Here is a 19650-nt window from a genome sequence, read left to right on the forward strand (position 1 = left end):
CTGCTGCTTTGCACTTCCTTGTCCATCTAGGACAGTGGTGGCAAACCTATGGCACTGGTGCCAGAGGTGGCACTCAGAGCCCTCTCTATGGGCACCCGCACAATCACCCCAGGGTAGAGTCTGATAGACAGGACTCAAGGCCTCTTGCAGTCCCAAGCAGCCCAGAACCCTGGAAGTAAACTACAATGATAATCCAAAACTACTTCTCCTTCTTTCTACTGTATTGGTGTCCTCAGGTGCCTTTGCAATTTAAACCTGTGACAGAGCAGGGAGTAATAAGTTACTGCTTCAATTGTCCCATTGGCACTTTGCGAAAAATAGGTGGGTTTTGGTTGTAGTTTGGGCACTCAGTGCCTAAAAGGTTTGCCATCACTGATCTAGGACTTTCCAAGAAGGGATTGTATCTGCAGACATTCACTGTGGCTGGTCACCAATCCTGTCGTGATTAGCTGCAGTGGCGACATTGCCCATGGACCAGAAAGTGAATCATGACATGAGGCAGCTTTGTGAATGGAGCTGCAGAGGGATCTGTAAAGATTATGCAGCACTGCACAGAACTTGCCTAATTGATGCCTCCAACCTACCAGTTTGTTTTGGAGTGTGGGAGGAAATCGGAAGACCCGGAGGCATTAAAAGTAAAAGTTTTTGCAACTTTTTACTGCTAAAAAGACGCACTGGTCTATTCCCACCACCTCTATAAAGTGTCTTAAACATAAAAGCACTACTACTGAAATGCCATGTAAAACCAGATTTATGACTAAGCCATTTATCGGATGGCCAGCTAAGCTTAAAACATAGAACTGTCTCAAGGAACAACTTATTATTAATTCTAAAGATATGTTTTCTTTCATTTATAACCCATACACCAGTAATGTTGACTGCCGTATTTATTTAGTAATAGACAAAAATACTGTTACAGCGGTAGAATTCCCACCTTATTAATCTCTCACGTCTCAGAATGGATTACAGCTCACACATGTATGCAACTTGGTAAAATACAGAATCCATTTCATTATATAATCCAAGAGGTGCACGCCCAGTAACAAGCTACGTAACATCAGGTTCAAACTGCTTTCATCCCACATTGTTGATCCTTGATCCTCTAACATAACGCTAAAACTGTATAAAGTAACAATATGAAGTCTCAGTTGAGTAATCTGTGTTTTTTCTTTTAACCCCTTAACACAAATGAGGTACATATACAATTTCTATGGGTGTATTACATATACCCAATTGTAATCAGAGTGACAGCCATGCTCCCACTGTAACACTAATTGTGGACCAGCTCAGTTCCCTCCTGTAGAGACGGCTTTCTCCTCATTCCCAATCATTGGGGTTTGGCGGTCTTAAGAACCTAGGGGTGTGTTGTCCGTTATTTATAAAAAAAATGTTCCTGTGTGAAGATAATTTCTCATAAATGTTGCCATGTTGTCCCTTAAAAACAAGATTGCTTCCTCGGATACGACCACCTCACACTTAAGGAGCAATGGCCAGATATGCGCTATTTACCCCATCTTGACCACCTGGATTCAGCAATCATTACCACAGGACGGCTGTGGGAGAGGCAGTAACTCCCGGACATTTAAATTAAAAAAAAAAACGTTTTGTGTCTTTGTGCAATCTCTCCAGCAGAGGTGGCCGTATCCAAGGACATAGTCTTGTTTCTAAGAGACCATATGACTACATTTATGAGGAATTATCTTCACACAGGTACATTTTATTTAATGACATCTAATTGAAGAAATGTTTATATATGGCAGATTAATGAATCTGGATGTGAATACCCAGACAAGAATACCTCTAACTCTTTTGAGCTTTGGAGACTGGCACAGCTACGTGACTAGACAAATATAGTGGACTAAATGCCCCCTGGTAAACCCAGCCAGCTTTGGCTCATGCTTTGTTTCCTGCCACCATTGTGCCCCCAGTGATTACGTTGTAAAAGCAAATGTCCCCTGAGCGTACGGAGACCCCTGATTGGCAATGGTGTGTTTTTTGAATTAAAAAAAAAAAATAAAGGCATACTTATCGATCTTCTGCATTCTGCTCTAGCAAAAAGGGCACAGAAGCAGAGGGAAAGCAGATTACAGTGCCAGAATAGGCAACACCTTCCCAATCACAGAGCAGTCTTTCATTTAGCCTTAAAAATCCTCTAAAATTAAGTATATCATTAGGAATGTCAAGCCGTAGCAATGCTTACCGTTTGTCATTTGTTGTAGTTCTTCTTTTCCTCTCTCAATTTCACTCTTCAATTTTTCATTCTCGTTTTTGATTTTCTGTTCATTATCACTGACTTTACTTGAATCCAAAACCTTCAAAATAAGAGATGAGTTTGTATGCCTGACCATAACACAAAATATAGATTTGCTCTATTCAGTAGACATTAAAGTATTGAGACAGAGCTATACTTCAGCAGGGTTTTAATAATAATAATTATTTATATAGCGCACACAGATTACGCAGCACTGCACAGAGCATGCCAAATTGGTCCCTTTCCCCAATGGGGGCTCACAATCTAAACAACCTACCAGTATGTTTTGGAGTGTGGGAGGAAACCGGAGGACCTGGAGGAAACCCACGCAAACACGGAGAGAACATACAAACTCTTTGCAGATGTTGAACTGGGTGGGATTAGAACCCAGGACCCCAGTGCTGCAAGGCAGAAGTGCTACCCACTCAGCCACAGTGCTGCCCTTTCATCATATCTCCAAAGGAAGACTACTACAACATCACTATTCACAGGTAAAAGACATTTATATATCTATTGAGCAATTATAAGCTACAAAAAAAGGATACACCAGCACATAATGGCCTTATTTCTTTAGAAACGAGATGTAAACTGCCTCAGAGGGTTAAAAATTTAACTTGGAGTTTCCTGGGGTATTGTGTGGCAAGTATTCTGATTAATGCCCATCAACATAGTACATTGACAAATCCTAAGACGGTCTCTGAAAGGGCATCTACAACTAGGATGAAGGACTGTATGCAAATGAGCCTAAGGGGCTCCAGGCTCTATATGTGTTAATGGAGCCCCTCGGGCTCATTTGCATACAGTCTTTAATCCTGGTGGTAGATGTCCTTTAATTCTAGCACATAAAGTTCTGAGATGAAAAAGTCACTTGATCCAGATGATCAAGTGATCCAGGAATATGGACTGGTGATATCTGCACAAGACATTCACATTAAATATCTGTATGGGAGATTAATGATAAGGCAACCAATACAGTGAAGACAAAGAGGCTCAAATAGCTGGCAGTTTTTAGTCGAAAATTAAGAGCAAGATGAATGGTATGTAAAATCTCAAGTAAGCAATGATGGGAAAAATATTGTATGTATAGGAACCAGCCACTGAAATGCAAGGACCACTTTTTCAGTATTCAGCAATGACATCTATAGACAATTATGGAAAGTTACCCAAACAGCTAATGTCTAGGTCAGTGGTGGCGAACCTATGGCACGGGTGCCAGAGGTGGCACTCTGAGCCCTGTCTGAGGGCACCCAGGCCATCACCAAAGAGGAGACAAAGGATCTTCATGGTTTCCCAGACAGCCCAGGACTTTCTGCGCTCAGTGCTATTTTAAATGGACAGTGCTGCCTGAGACTACAGGAGGAATGGGAAGGTGTGGGCAGATCGTCGCTTTAGCTCAAGGCCCGAAAATTCTTCCTATTTAGGGGAACCTGAATTTGTCACCCTTTCTTTCTACTGTATTGGTGTTCTTAGGATACTGATACGATTGAAAGCTATGACAGAGAAGGGAGCAAGAAGTTACTGCTTAAATTGTACTTAAATGTTGACACTTTGAGATTAATGAGTGGGTTTTGGTTGCAGTGTGGGCACTCCGTGTCTAAAAGGTTCGCCATCACTGGTCTAGGTGCTTGGCTTTAGAAATTCACCCAGCTGTCAGAAAGATGTGTATTACTCTTCCAGGGCCTCTGCATGGGCCCCAACAGTGCATAAATATGTATTCACATGATTTCCAAGGCTACTACGTGGCCATCCCACCCCGTACTGTATTCCCGATTTTTTTACGTTTTTATAAAAAAAAAAAAAGGACAGAATTTCACCTTCTTCAGATGTTCATTGTCCTCCATATACTTTTTTGCAGCTTCATTGTTTTTTTCCACTTGTGACTTCAGAGCATCACAGGATTCCATTTCTATTGCCAACTGCACTATCAGATTGGTCACTCTTCTCAAAATTCTGTAGAATAAATAATAACACTGTTTTAATATGCAATCTGACCAAAGACAGACTGCAAACAGGTTATCCCATGTGAGACTTGCATAGAGGAGGCAAATCAAAGGCGGATACCCTTTGTAACAGTGTAACAGTCAGGGTTTAAAGGGCAGAGATTAGACTGGCTACGACTGGCAGCTAAACTCCCACTCCTGATCATACGCAAAGTAATATAATGGCACTGTGCACAAAACTTATTTATTTAGAAATGTACAAAACATTTCAAAATTTTATTGCAGATCTTTCGGGCTCAAGCACAATCTGTCGTTATGTGCAATAAAAAAACCTATAGAATAATTACATCAGGCAGGGTTTTAGAGGCAACCAAGCCTATAATCAGAATTAAACAATTGTAGGAGGACTATACAGGACAGTCTAAATTGAGAAAAAGAGGTCAGAGTTCACAGTAACGGTTATAATATCATCACTGCTAACTGATAATCATGATAAACCAGGGGCACACTCATAGATGTATAAAATAGAACGTCTCAGGGGTTTTAGGGGTGGGCCTTACCAGAGCCCCTCAGTGCTGCAGCTCCACAGCCTGTTACACTGTACAGGAGCAGTTCTCCACTTCTACTGTGTGCTTACAGCAAGCAGTGGTAGTGAAGAGAGCTGAGGAAGCATGGGTAAGAGGAAATGGTGTAAGAGCCTGTGAAGCTACAGCGCGAAGATGCTCTGGTAACACACATTAGCATAATTTTAAAAGTTGATTTTAGAAGGAAGGAGGCCATGGATAACAAAATAAAAGATTACCATAGGAACAGTGCCTACATCTATGAGCATGTGCCCCTGATTTATCCTGATGGATTTTGATGATAGATTTCCTATAAATAAAAGTAAAAATACATTAGCTCCCCCCTAGAACAGCTCTTATTTTACTTACAGCCACAGAAAGAGTGAGAATCCAGAGATATATAGATTTCGTTGGGCTCTAAATAGCTTCATATGGAGATGATCATATGAGTTAGCATACAGCTTTGCGGACTTATCAGGTGTTGGACTCATAGAATACTTTCTCACTTCTCTCACCGCATCTAAGAATAAAATAAATTAATACTCCTAAATCATCCAGAGGATCTAACGCAATAAATAAACATGTAAAAGAAATGGAAGTATTGTAAAATATATGTAAAAGAAATGGAAGTAAATTATTTGTAAAGATGAAAAAGGACTCCAGGAGAAGCCTGAAGTGGTGTACCCCGGGGTCAGTCAACGTGCTCTCTGGCATTTTAAAGATCTTATTATAAGCACTTTTTTAATTGAGGTTTTGTGAGAATAATAAATACCTTTAAATTATTAAGCTACTCATGTGGTGTGCACTATGGATTTGTTCTGATTCCATGTAGCTTTTTTTGAGACGTGAACATGGGGTTTAATGCATCTGGAGAACAGCACGATGTAAAGAAAGTCATAAGAAGAGTTGCAGCACAGATATTTTTATGAACTTTTTAAGAAATTTGTGGTGTTTGATGTGACTTTCACCCTGTATTCCCAGCTCGTCTGATCAAATTGTTTGTGGGTTTATTGTACTTGAGTCTTATGCAGGTGAAATTTTAAACAGTATTTAAGCATTATGCATTTTGGGTCTCATTCTATAGATTTGGTTTGCTGCTCAGTGCTGAACACGGACCCTGTAGAGGTGGCATGTGAGGAATTCAGGCTTTGGGTGGATTGTTATTTATCTTAGGTGTTTAGTCAGCTTCACTAATTACAGACACTGACAACAACCCTACAATGAGTAAATGAAGGGGATCAAAACACATTGTAGACATTTCATTCATGCTGATTTTATTCTTATAACCTGAATATATTTATGAATTCATTGCAGTTGATCATGAGTAATCATTGCTAAATTCATCACCCACTGAGGGACCCCAGTCTAAAAGATAATCAGGATCAATATTTTATCATTATGGCGGTGGGCCCCAACAACAATCAGCGGTTTGGACACAGCACAACACAGTGCAAAGAGCTTTGTGTAGAGCACCATCACTTCAACGGAAACAGACCCTGCAGAAAATTAGAACGACCACTAGAAAGTGGACATAGACATCTGCTTCTGGCAGCATCAACTGCGGATGGCAGTGAACAGCTGATTGGTTTGTGCTGAAATATCCTCTATGCTGAGCACAGGTGCAGGGGTGGGAAACTCCTTTGAAGAAATATATTCTAGATTCCCAAATAAAACGTAAAATTATTTAAAAGGGTTCTAGTTAGCCCCTATTTATAGGTTACAGAGCATACATGTCAAGGAAGGAAAAAACTTTAGTCCAGCACAGGTTATGATCTGTTATGATCTGTGTGACTAAGACCGTCTAGGCAGAAACGCGTAGATCTTTTCACGTGTAACTTGGGATATCATGTTGTGTATGCCCTATTCAGCTTTTTACTTTGTTTAAATAAAGGAAAATCAATTTTTAACTCCACCGGAACCTGTGCTGGACTAAAGTTTTTTCCTTCCTTGGTACGAAGTCCGGAGTCTCGGGATCGTCCGTGCACGGCAGGTGGAGGACAAGCTGGGAGTGGTGAGCTGAATTTACATTTTTTCTATTCCTAGAGAGCATACATGGGGTCAGAACTGATGATATCTCTACTGACCCAGATATTGGGGGACTTGCATAGAGTATGCCACTACATTCAAACAGGGATACTTGAATCCCTCAATTTCCTGATCAGTGGGAGGGATCCTAGTAGACACACTTATGTATCCGGTGGATAGGGTATCAATTGAATTCAAGGGTCCTTAACTCAGAAGTCAACATTGCCATGTAAAACAATTTAGACAAATAAGTGGTGGGTCTACATCAGTATAGATGAAAATGAAGATTGAAAGAGCTTTCAAAAGGTTGCGGAAGGGCATTTTTTTTAAGTTGTACGAAAAATTCTAATGTCAGGAATGACACAAGACTATTCTGCAAACAAAAAAATAATGTGTTGCCATAACAGAATGAATAGTTACAAAGGGCATGAAGTTGGTCTTCACATGTGCCTCTCAATGACGGAGACAGGAGTGGCAGTCCTAGCACAAAGGGTTCTCTGTTATTTTGTAAACAGAAATGTTTCATGTTAAGTCAAATGAACACCAGTACCTTATTACCAGTTCTCGTTCACAGAAATTTAGGGGGGGGGGGGGGGGGCTAGATACAGTGAAAAAGTATCAACTCATTATTAACCCCTTGCATATTTTAAATTGGATGGAGGGCGCCTTCAAATCCTTCACAGATAAAAAGCAGATTACATATAGAATCATTTACTAATCAATATTGCAATATTTTTTTACACTATACAAAAAAACCATAAATGCATGTTTTTGTTCACCAGCTGACATGAAATCAACATAAACGTTCCTGTTATTATGATTATTATTTGCCAAATGGCAGAACTAAGGAAAATTTTAAAAAGGCATTTTTATTACTTTCTGCAAATTCAATTTGCAATTCAATTACATAGACTAAGATTACTATGCCTTTAAAAATTCTTGTTTATCGGCAACATATGAGTTTATTGGAGACATATATGTGGATGTATTTTTAACACATCAAACACACTGCTTCTTTGTTTAACATCAGGTGAAAATCAGAAATCAGCCAATCAGGGAGAGAATTGTGGACTTGCACAAGTCCGGTTAATCCTTGGGTGCAATACCTGAAGGTGGTTTGTTCCTCTGAACTAACAATTATATGCAGGTACAAACATGATGGGAATGTCCAGCCATCATACCATACAGGAAGGAGACGGGTTCTGTATTCCAAAGATGAATGTGTTTATAAATGTGCAACTAAACCCAAGAAAAAAAGATGTTCTGATGCCGGCAAGAGTCTGCCAGTATCCAAAGTTAAACTACTTTATTGACATGGGCTGAAAGGTCACTTGAACAGGAAGAATCCATTATTCTAAAAGAAACATTAAAATCCAGATTAATGTTTTCAAATGCACACAGGAACATGTCCTGTGGTCTGTGATGATGCTGAAGTATTTGGCCATCTTTACATTTGGAGGAAAAAGCAAGGCAAAATCATGTTGTGGGGTTGTTTCGCTGCAGAGGGGACTGGAGCACTTCACAAAATAGATGGCATAAGGAGGAAAGAACATTGTGAAGCAACATATCAAGTCATCAGCCAGGAAGTTAAAGCTTGGGAGCAAAAGGGTCTTCCAAATGGACATGGACCCAAAGCATACTACTAAACTGGTTATAAAGCGGCTTAAAAGGGGTTTGGCCATAAAAGAAAGTTCTCAAATTTGAATCCCCTAGCTATGGTAACATAATAAAGGTTTTACAATTTTACTATGTTTTACTCTGCTGTTTTAGCTCCTATAACTCCATAGGAGTTTCCAGAGTGTGGGCGAGGACTCTCAGACACTTCATGATTCCTCTCTGCTATGAGATGCTGTGTGGTGACAATGTGCTTAGATTATCAAGGCACAGGGTTTATCTACACTACGCAGGAGGCAGAGAGTACTGTGTGGAGAGAAGGGGAAGATAATCATGAGAAGAATCCGACCATAGTCGGGGCGACCAAAATTGTAAACAGGCTGGAACTATATCTGTGAAATGCTGTATTTTTGTTAATAACAGTGAATTAGAGAATAAGTTATTTTGAAATTCTGAGTATCTTTAAGAATCTTGTCTTCTTGGGAATACAAAGGATAACAAAGTCAATGTTCTAAAGTGGCCATAACAAAGCTACAAACATGGCTCAGTTACACCAATTCGGTCAGGAGAAATGGACCTAAATCCCTACTAACTATTGTGAGAAGCTTGTAGAATGATATCCAAAACGTTTGACCCAAGTAACAGTTTAAGCCCTTGCAGCCCATGGACTTTTTCCATTTTGCGTTTCTATATTTCACACCCCCCTTTGAAAAATAAAAAGTTATGGATTTTTGAAAGTAGAGAACTGTATGGAGACTTGTTTACTGCGTGACAAATTGTACTTCCTAGTGGAAGTATTTTTGAGCACACGCTGTGTACTGGCAAGATGGAAACGTATTTTTTTTTTATACCGTAATGGGTCTGATCCCTTATTCAGTATGCTGTATTGAGTGTATTGTAAAATCACTGGATCTGTAAAAGAGCCTGCTAACATCAGGCTCTTTCAAAGATCCTGCTTTGACAACCATCTATGGATCAATGAGTAAGTGTCCCTGGTTTATCATGCTCGGTTTTCTTTAAATAAAAAGTTTTTAAAAAAACCCTGTCATTATTCTAGCATTTGGCATATATAAATAATTTTGGTAATCCTATTTGACCTAAAATAGGAAAATTTTATTCTGATTTCATGTCAGTAAACTTCTGGATTCAGATATTTAATAGTTTAAGAAACCCACTTACCAAGAAAAAGAATAATCAGTACAACAATGATTGATAAAAATGCTTTGTTCCAGTAGGAAGATATTTTGCTCCATAACTGAAATCTAAATATTTTCTTCCATCTAAAAAACACAAATGCATAAAATGTTGTTCTTAGTTTCATTCATTTACAGAGACTTTTTAATTTAGCAGTGAGTTTTGGACAACCATTTCCAAACATTGTCCATGCTCCTTTATATTACCTTTTTTCTGTAGGTTAAGACAGTTGCAAAGGTACGGAATTTATATAGTTTTGTTACTTAACCCCTTAACGGTGAGACCTTTTTTTGTTTTTGCGTTTCCATTTTTCACTTTCCACCTACAAAAATCTATAACTTTTTTATTTTTCCATGTAGAGAGTTGTGTGAGGGTTTGTTTTCTGTGTAACAAATTGTACTTCATAGTGATGGTATTTAATATTCCATGCCATGTACTGGGAAGCGGGAAAAAAATTCCAAATCCAATGAAATTGGTAAAAAAACACATTTGAGCTGTTTATTGTGGGCTTGGATTTTACAGCTTTCACTGTGCGCCCTAAATGACATGTCTCCTTTATTCTTTGGGTCAGTGCGATTACGGGGATACCAAATTTGTATAGGTTTTACATTGTTTTCATACATTTAAAAAAATTAAAACCTCCTGTACAAACCTCCTGGTTTTTTTGTGCCTTTTGGTGACGTTTTCAATGTTACCTTTATAGGACTGTGTGGCCCTTTGATTACTTTTTATTGAATTTTTAATTTTTTTCAAAATGGCAAAAAAGTGCCATTTTCCACTTTGGGCACTATTTTCTGTTACGGGGTTAAAGGCTGTGAAAAAATTAAAGGTTTAAAAAAATTCTTGATAGATTTCGCATTTTGGGACGCAGCAATACCTAACTTGTTTATGATTTTTACTGTTTATTTCTATTTATATGACTTCTACGGAAAAGGGGTGTGGTTAGAATTTTAATTCTTTTTTAATTAATTATTTAAACTTTATTTTTATTATTTTCAAAGACCCCCTAGGGTACGTTAACACTAGGTTGTCCTATCTGTAGGTTTCCTCCTCATTGTAATCGCACATTGTAATGAATAAGTTAAAAACCTGAAGCTGTCATGGCAACTGATCACCACGCCCGATCTTCAACCATGGGTAGAGGAGAAAGAGACCAGGCCCCGACATGTGTTTCGCCACTGAGAGTGGCTTCTTTTCTCAGTGGCGAAACACATGTCGGGGTCTGGTCTCTTTCTCCTCTACCGGTGGTCGGTAAATATTTTTATCTTATGTTCCCCCTCTTATATGTGCTTTACTTATGTATCATGCTCTTACATTCGACTATTAGTGTTTACATTATCATATGGGAATAAGTTCCTGTTTCACAGTCACTTTACAGTAATATGCTGGTTACACTCGGGTATGTGCAATGGGTTTTTGTCTGTTTGTTGTCTCCTCTGTCTGATTGTCGAATTTTATCCATATGAAGTGTGTTGGATAAAACAAAGATTTACTATTTTTTCAAATAAGGCTTTATGCATTTAGTTAGTTAACTTTTGATAGATGTTCTATTGAATTTAGAGTTGTGGGTATTCGCCCCTCTTTTTCCCCATCTCTATCTTTTTTGGTAAAATAATGAACAAGTGCATGTCCCATAGCTTACAGAATGGCATGTTATGCTTAGAAGCTTGGGACTGTGTATACACTACAGAGTAGTGCAGTGACATCTGCAGGATATAGAATGGTAGCACATAGTCTTCTTAAAGTATGCAGCGTGCTTGCATATTCCCCCTAGTGGTGGCTTTAACCAGCATATTATTTTGTAATCTATAGTTTTACAAAATAATTGGAACTGTATATAACAAAAACAGCTTACACAGCTAGAAAGATACGCTATACAAAATTAATCGGCCAAAACAATAAAGGCTAGAGATTTACTTTAATAGAGAGGTAATAGTACAGTGACGTAGTCAGACCTCATGCTGTAACTACCTCTGTGTAGCTGATCACTAATGGCGCTGGACAGTAACACAACACCCATGGAAAAAGCAGCTGTTGACAGTATAGAAAAAGTGAGAGTGTGCTGGCTTTTGAAAGGTAAAAAAAAATTAATGCAGAATTAAAGACCCAGTAAGGCCGTGTTATCAGGATTTTGTATGACAATCCACATTTTAAATAGCACTGCATAGTTCTAACTTTATACAGTATACGAGCTGGTCCAAAAATATCCAAAGCAGCTGCTGAGATCATATTCCCTCACTGGGCACCCGTCTTTAGTGTACAGTAGAAAGATGACAAAACCAGCTAGCACGTTTTTTGCAAGCAAATGAAGTTGTACAGTGTGTGTGTATAACCAGGCAGGAGCTTTTACATCATAACTGACACACACATAGTAAGTACCTTGAAGGAGAAATAAATGGGATGCAGAAAATTAAAATGACTCCGATTTCCCCATAGAGAAACAATGCCACTGCTGTCCACTGAAATGTCATATTAAGGCTCTGAAATCTAGAACAGGAAAACAAAGCTGTTAGCAATTAATATTAAGAAAACATAATAACAAACCAGTTCTGTGTAAAGAATCTGATATAATTATATATGGATGGTACAATGAAAAAAGTCTGAGGCAAACCAACAACATCCCAATATGGCTGTGTAGACTGTTAGAAGTAATGTAAAATGTCAGTGCATTGCAGCTCAGCTTCATTCATTTCTATACAGCTGAGCTGCGAAACTGACACACACCATGGTTAGGTGTGGCACTGTTTGTAGAAAAATGCAGCCATGTTTTTTCCATCTCCAGAAAACCACTTTAACCTCTTAACACTCTGCGCCTGATATATCGGACGTTGAGCGCTGTAACTTAGGGCTCAGTGTCTAACAGCTGACACCCCCAGTGTAACACCCGCCGTCAGAGAGAGTTCTGGCTGTGGGTGTTTAACCCATTAAATGCTGCGGTCAGCATTAAACAGTCTGTTTGGGATCTTGAAGGCACAGTGTCAGTTGACTCAGTTAATACCCTTCAGTAGTGCAGGGTATTATCATAACAAGCAGTCAGGGTACAGTCACATGTACTGATATCGCTGTGTTTACGAGTGCAATGGTAGCGCAGGGTGCCGTACCTTGGGCCACTCACATTAGCATTTCCAGTGAAATGCCTGTGATTGCTTATCAATCGAGTGCATGCATTTTACTGCAAATGCGTTTGGGCCGAGGCACGCCACCATTGTTTACAAGCGCAGTGCTAGCGGTGCATGTGACCGTACTCTGAGGCTGCAGTGTTCAGTAATTCAGGTGCAGTTTTGACGCCAAAAGCAGGGGTGGATCATAATGGGTGAGGACTTATCATTAAGAAGTGCTACTCCTCTATTTTTACTCCACTCCTGGTTTGGGCATCAAAAACCCATCAGAAAAATAGAACATTTGGCTGCACCCATAGGGTGATGGCATGCGTGGCATTTTGAACGTGTTTAAGCAGCCCGTTAAAAAACGCACGTGTTTGACCAATTATCTTAATTCAAACTGGTTAAAAACACATGCGTTTTTTGAAGGACTGCTTAAATACGGGGTAAAAATGCGTTCAAAGCGCCACGTATGCCATCACCCTTAGAACATGTGTCCACGCGCTGTTTTTTAGATGCAGTTTTTGAAGCCCAAACCAGGAGTGGATTATAATGGGTGAGAACATATCATTGAAAGGAGATACTCCTCCTAATATTTTAACTTTACTACTGGTTTGGACATCAAAAACAGCATCAGAAAAACTGAACGCGTGTCCGCACCCTGAGGGCGCGTTCACACGTTGCGCTTTGGTTGTGTTTTCATTGCACTTAAAATGCATTACAACAGCTGAAGAGAGGTGATTTGCCTAATTACATTACTATTTACATTTGTTAACACAATGTTAACGCATGTGTTAACACAACGCATGGGTTAACACATTTACAATGCATTTTGTGAACGCAAACGTTAACAGTAATGTAATTAGGCAAATCACCTCTCCTCAGCTGTTATAACGCAATGAAAACGCAACCAAAGCGCAACCCGTGAGCGCGCCCTAAGGGTGAATTTGGCTGGTTTGAATCCATTTTTGTTCATTTGTGGAAATCACAAATGTTAACTTATGCATTTTCATACGCAATACAACAGTTGAGAAGAGGAGATTTGCCTAATTTCATTGCTGTCAACAATGTGCTTACAATATGGATGCGCTCTGCGAGGAGAGATGCAATACGCTGCATCCGCTCCCCATTGCCTCCGCTGAGCACATATGTTGCTCAGCCGCAGTCTGCGACATAAAAAGACATAGCTTGGTACGTCTTTCCATCCTGCATTTTTTGATGGACAGGATGTATAGTTGCCTCCATCTTCCACTATTGGTCAACGTATGGGATGTCTCCTATTCTCACCTGTTGTATCACGTTTGAAAACGCATGTGTTAAGAACTTTAGTTGTTGGTCCTCGTAAGGATTGCAGGTGAGAGGAAAACTAGACTTGGGCAGCAGCACAGTGTGGTATGAGGAGGAATGTCTGTGATTCCTGATCACCAATATGTGGTGCGAGTATTGGGTGCTGTGACATTAGGTTAGTGCTGAGAAGAGTAATGAGGATGCTGTGACGCTTCATATAATAACATGTGTAAACCATATACTAATGTCCCAGCAAAGATAACTATGCAATAAGAATGGGTTCAGGAACTAATGGGATCAGGACACATTTAGTGACATAAAACGATATAAGTTAATTTAGGACAAAAACTGGGGTTTTTGTGAGATTTCTTCCTGCAGCATGTCTTATGCCACAATGGACTACCAGGGCACTACACAGTAATTCACACATGTACAAAGTAAGTGTCATGAAAGTCCTCCATGAGCAGATCTCACCATAGCCACACATGCTCACATGTCTGCCAGGAATGTAATAGGCAAAATTTACTTTATGAATGGATTATCATTCATATCAGTATGTAGCTGCGGTACCGCATGCACTGAACAGACCTGCACTGGCAGCGATCAGCACGACACTTGCAGGGCTCCTATTGTCGCGCCTGCGTACAGCGTTCTGGTTGTACGGCCGCAGGTATGAGGGGTCGTAACACGACTGGTCCCCTAATCCCTGGCACCACCACACGCCATGTAACTTACCTAGCAATGCCTCACACATCTCTGCCCAATATTCCCAAGCAGGAAGAAGGGGGGAGTTCCCTCTGAATATTTTACGTCACATGAGTTTTCGTCCGGGTCGGCCATCATTGTCAAGGGAAGTGCGCGCACATTAATAACTGATAGTGCACGTGTGAGGAGAGCGGAGGCTTGCCCTGAGGAAGTTGGCGGATTAAGTAGTTGTTCGTCTGACAGTATGTGACTGGCCTTTAGTGGAGCTGAGTTTCTGGCCATTTTTCTTATGTATATTTTATGGCATGTGTAAGACTGCAACATAAGAAGCCATTTATAGCCAGTGCCCCAAGCTACGCTCACTGCTACACCTGCCAAGTTTTAGAATGGAGAACTAGGGAACTCCTGACACCACCTTCTAGTGGCCCACCACATATTCACCACACTGGGCCCTTCACAGTAGCTGGGATGCTGGATAGAGCCATGAGGAAGAAAGAGGGACGATGTATAGGGGGACACAGAAATTTCTGTAAGCCACCCCCTTGCCCCATCCTTTATACTACTCTAGTATTGCCACACAGTATAGTATCCAAGCATGAAAATGGTGGCAGAATGTGACGAAAACTCGCTAAATCGCTATTGCCTGTGTGATGGACATGTCTTGATAAAGTGAGAGCGCTGCCTGCAGACAGACAAATTAACTTATATTAATGGTCCGCTTCTTGTCAGGAGAGTGGGATTTTGCAAACAGCAGTTTAAAGGAAACCTACCATTTGATTTAATGCATTATGAAGCAAACATACCTTGAGAATGCTGTAGCTACACTGATACAGTATCATATCTTGGTTAACCCCCTGGCTGAGTGGTTTTGCTGAAAAAACTATTATAACATTCAAGACCTTGGGAGAGCTGGGTCATGCTGGCTGCCTAGATCAGCACATTAGACAAGGAGCTTGTAATTACAAATGGAGTGTAGTCAAGACATGGCTAATCAACCTGAGCTGGGGGATGGTGCAGCAATTGATTATTCTGCCTTCAGGGCGCGTTCACACGTTGCGTTTTGGTTGCGTTTTCATTGCGTTTGAAACGCATATACAACAGCTGATGTGAGGTAATTTGCCTAATTACATTACCGTTTACATTTGTAAATGCAATGTTAACGCATGCGTTAACGCTTTGTTAACATGTGCGTTGACATCACGTTTACGATGCGTTTTGTAAACAGAAACGTTAACAGTGATGTAATTAGGCAAATCACCTCTCCTCAGCTGTTGTATATGCGTTTCAAACGCAATGAAAACGCAGGTCAAAACGCAACGTGTGAACACGCCCTCAGGCACAACCCATGGATTACATCATCCTCTCCTGCAGTGAAAAACTCACATGCTAGGAGAAGCGCTGAACCAGCCATAGAAGCCACAAAGCTTAATTATCATAATGTTATATCTGTTTTATCAGCAAAACCACTCAGCACAGGGATTTACCAAGATATGATCCTGCATCAGAGTAGCAAAAGAGTAGTGCAAAATAGATAGGGAGCCTCTATCCTCTAGGCCAGTGATGGCGAACCTTTTAGAGACCGAGTGCCCAAACTACAACAAAGACCCGCTTATTTATCGCAAAGTGCCCGCACAGAAATTTAATTAGTGATTTATACTCCCTTCTTTGTCACAGTTTTCATAGATACCAGCCCCTGAGGACACCAATAAATCAGAAAATAGTCCCCGGTAGAGCTGTCACTTTAAAATACCTCTGCACAGCAAGTCCTGGGCTGTCTGGGACTGCAGGAAGATACCTGGAGTCATCTCTGGTGATGGCCTGAGTGCCCACAGAAAGGGCTCCGAGTGCCACCTCTGGCACCAGTGCCATAGGTTAGCCATCACTGCTCTAGGCTATAAACTCAGTGGATGTCATTGAAAGGATTTTATGTAACTAAGGCCCCTTCCATACTTGCGCACCATACAAGTCTATGGAGATGCATCAAAAACGCATTGCACTCTGAGACACACACAAGTGCAGTGCAAGTGCAATGCGTTTTTCATGCATCAATTGCCATAGAAAAGATAGCAGTCAGTCCTGAGTCCTTTTCACGCTAAGACACTGAACAAACTCTGACTGAAAACTGATTGAACTCTGATGAAAAATGTTCGTTTTTCACTGACCAAACCCTGATCGCACCCTGAGCAAACTCTGACGTGATCTGCAACGCAAGTGTGGAAGGGGCCTAAGAGTTTCACTGTTACATTGTGACACACTGGTATATAGAGAGGGATCTTCTCAGAGATTATGATTGAGATTATTATTATTATGAAGATTATTATTATTGAGATTTGGGGGCTATTAGTATTGATAGTGTTGATATTAATACTATTGAGATTATTAAGATTGAGATTATAGAGATGATTGAGATTATTAGTATTGAGATTATTACTATAAAGATTATTGAGATTATTATTATGATTATCACTATTGAGATTATCATTAATTACAATACCCTGTTTCCCCGAAAATAAGACAGTGTCTTATATTATTTTTTGCCCTTATAGATGCACTAGGTCAGTGATGGCAAACCTTTTAGATGCCGAGTGCCCAAACTACAACTAACACCCACATATTTTTCGCAAAGTGCCGATTCGACAATTGAAGCAGTAACTTATTACTCCCTGCTATGTTACATGTTTAAATTGTATAGGCACCTGAGGACAACAATACAGTAGAAAGAAGAGAAGAAGTTTGGATTATGATTGTAGCTTTCTTCTTGGGTCCTGGGCAGTCTGGGACTGCAAGAGGCCTTGAGTCCTGCCTGGTGAACCCTGCCCTGGGGTGATGGTGCAGGTGCTTAAAGAGAGGTCTCTGAGTGCCACCTTGGGCACCCGTGCCATAGGTTCGCCACCACTGCACTAGGTCTTATTTTCAGGGGATGTCTTATTTTTCCATGAACAAGAATTTACATTTATCGTTGAACAAAAATAATCAACTTTTCTAACATCCTTATAACTCTCCAATCTCTGAATTTCCTGCTGTATTTCTTGTGACTCCATTTCTATTAGAATCATTGGCCCCAATCTCTCATGTTTAGTAAAAGAACTTTCCATAAATGAGCCCTTCTTATCCTGGTAGCTGCTGGTATCACATTTGCAGCACAACAGCCAGTGATTTACTTCCATAAATTCTTCCCCATGTCACAACCTTCTGCAGCATCTAAAAGATTTCCTAATACCTATGTATGGCGGGGGAGGAGGGGGCTGGGTAGGGAAACAGGGTAGTAATCTCTGAGAAGATTACCAGTGCAGGGAGCCTGTGTCACTGTGTGACAGTAATAGATTTAGTTACATAAAATCCTCCTATTGGTATCCACTAAGCCAGTGATCGCGAACCTTTTACACACAGAGTGCCCAAACTACAACCAAAACCTACTTTTATGTCGCAAAGTGCCAAGATGACAATTTAAGCAATAACCTATTGATCCCAACTGTATCATAAGTCTTAATCGTATTGGTGTTCTGAGGACACCAATACAATAGAAAGAAAATTTGGATAGTAGCTTCCTTCCAGTGTCCCCTGATGAGGAAGAATCATGGGACCCAGACCAGGAGCTCCAACCATAATCCATCTCTGTCCATATCTTCTCGCTTCTTTTGTAGTCCTGGCAGCCAAGGAGGTGTCGCTTTAAAATAGCTTTGGACCACAGGAGGAAACCTTGAGTCATGTCTACCAAATTTTGTGCTGGGGTGAAGGCCTGGGTGCCCACAGAAAGGGCTCTGAGTGCCACCTCTGGCACCCGTGCCATAGGTTCGCCACCACTGCACTAAGCCAATAGTTAAGTGGATAGAGGCTTCATCTCTAATGCATGTGGAGTATTGAGTTTGTGAGTTCAAATCCCAAGCTGGGCAAAGTTTTTTTTAATTATTATTATGGAGAGGATTATTATTATGGAGATTATTATTATTATAATGGAGATGATTATTACTAATAAACATTTGGGGCGTGGCCATTTTGTCCCTTTTTCTCTTTCTGAAATGTTGGGAGGTATACCTGTAACCACTGGGCATTGACTATAGGAAGTTGGCAGTGGAGGTGGCCACGCATTAAGAGTCTGATGTCCAGAAGACACTGTGACGTTGCATGCATTGTTTAATCGGGTGAGGAGATCCAGCAGCACCATGTCCGGTTTGATGAGTAAGAATCCAGGATTGCTATGCTACAAGACGCTAGGGCCTCAATGCAGACTGATTTAACAAAAGTACAGAGGGAAATAAAGCACTTCTGGCCCGCATCGATTATCAGAACAAGGAACAATTTACCCATAGTAGGCCTTACAGAAGCAGTCAAACAGAATGCATTGACAGTGTTGTGTGAATGAACACTGCCCCATGCACTTGGTCGGGGGCACATTTATCAAGTCGAAAGAATTCATTGCATTAGTCCGAATTCTGAATCCCGAACGGGTGGCAGGCAATTTCCTAGGTCACTACACTCTCACCTTTCATCCTTGGGGCACCCTCCCAGTTCTTAATAGTGATTAGCGGTGTGTGCGTCTTTTCACTGCCTGCATCCTTTGTGCGACCCAGGTGACGCTGCTGACGTTGTTACTTAGGCATAGGTGCCTGCGTCCTAGAGTGGAGTGGACGCCGGAGCAGCAGAGTGCGGGAGCGAGGAGGAGCCGGCTGCAGGGAGTGCAGGCGTGGGGACTACCTCTATACTGGGAGTTATGTGGGGGCTACTTATATACTGTGGGGAAGGTGCTAGTATTGGTTAACTATATACTTTTATACATTGGGGGCATGTGCTGGCCTGGACTGCCTATATACAGGGAGCAAATGCTGGACTACTTATATACTTTGGGGCAAGTGTAGGGACTACCTATATACTGGGGGGGGGGCATGTGTGGGGTCTACTTATATACTTTGGGGCAAGTGTAGGGACTACCTATATACTGGGGGGGGGCATGTGTGGGGTCTACTTATATA

The 19650-nt window shown here is 40.7% G+C and overlaps 1 protein-coding gene across 3 annotated transcripts in view; it reads right to left on the reverse strand.

Moving 5' to 3' along the window:
• Positions 1-15619, reverse strand: part of BCAP29 (B cell receptor associated protein 29) — a 28245-nt gene extending 12626 nt beyond the window's left edge. The window contains exons 1-6 of one of the 3 annotated variants that reach the window (XM_072147160.1): positions 15484-15619; positions 11967-12074; positions 9573-9673; positions 5124-5274; positions 4066-4201; positions 2201-2312 (exon numbers count right to left, since the gene is read on the reverse strand). In XM_072147160.1, the coding sequence (XP_072003261.1) occupies positions 2201-2312; positions 4066-4201; positions 5124-5274; positions 9573-9673; positions 11967-12058 (592 nt within the window). In that variant the 5' untranslated portion in view covers positions 12059-12074; positions 15484-15619. The other 2 variants (XM_072147158.1, XM_072147159.1) reach the window with 2 other exon arrangements.
• Positions 15620-19650: the final 4031 nt, after the last annotated feature.

This window comes from Engystomops pustulosus, chromosome 4 (genome assembly GCF_040894005.1).
Source record: "Engystomops pustulosus chromosome 4, aEngPut4.maternal, whole genome shotgun sequence".
Classification (NCBI taxonomy): Eukaryota; Metazoa; Chordata; class Amphibia; order Anura; family Leptodactylidae; genus Engystomops; species Engystomops pustulosus.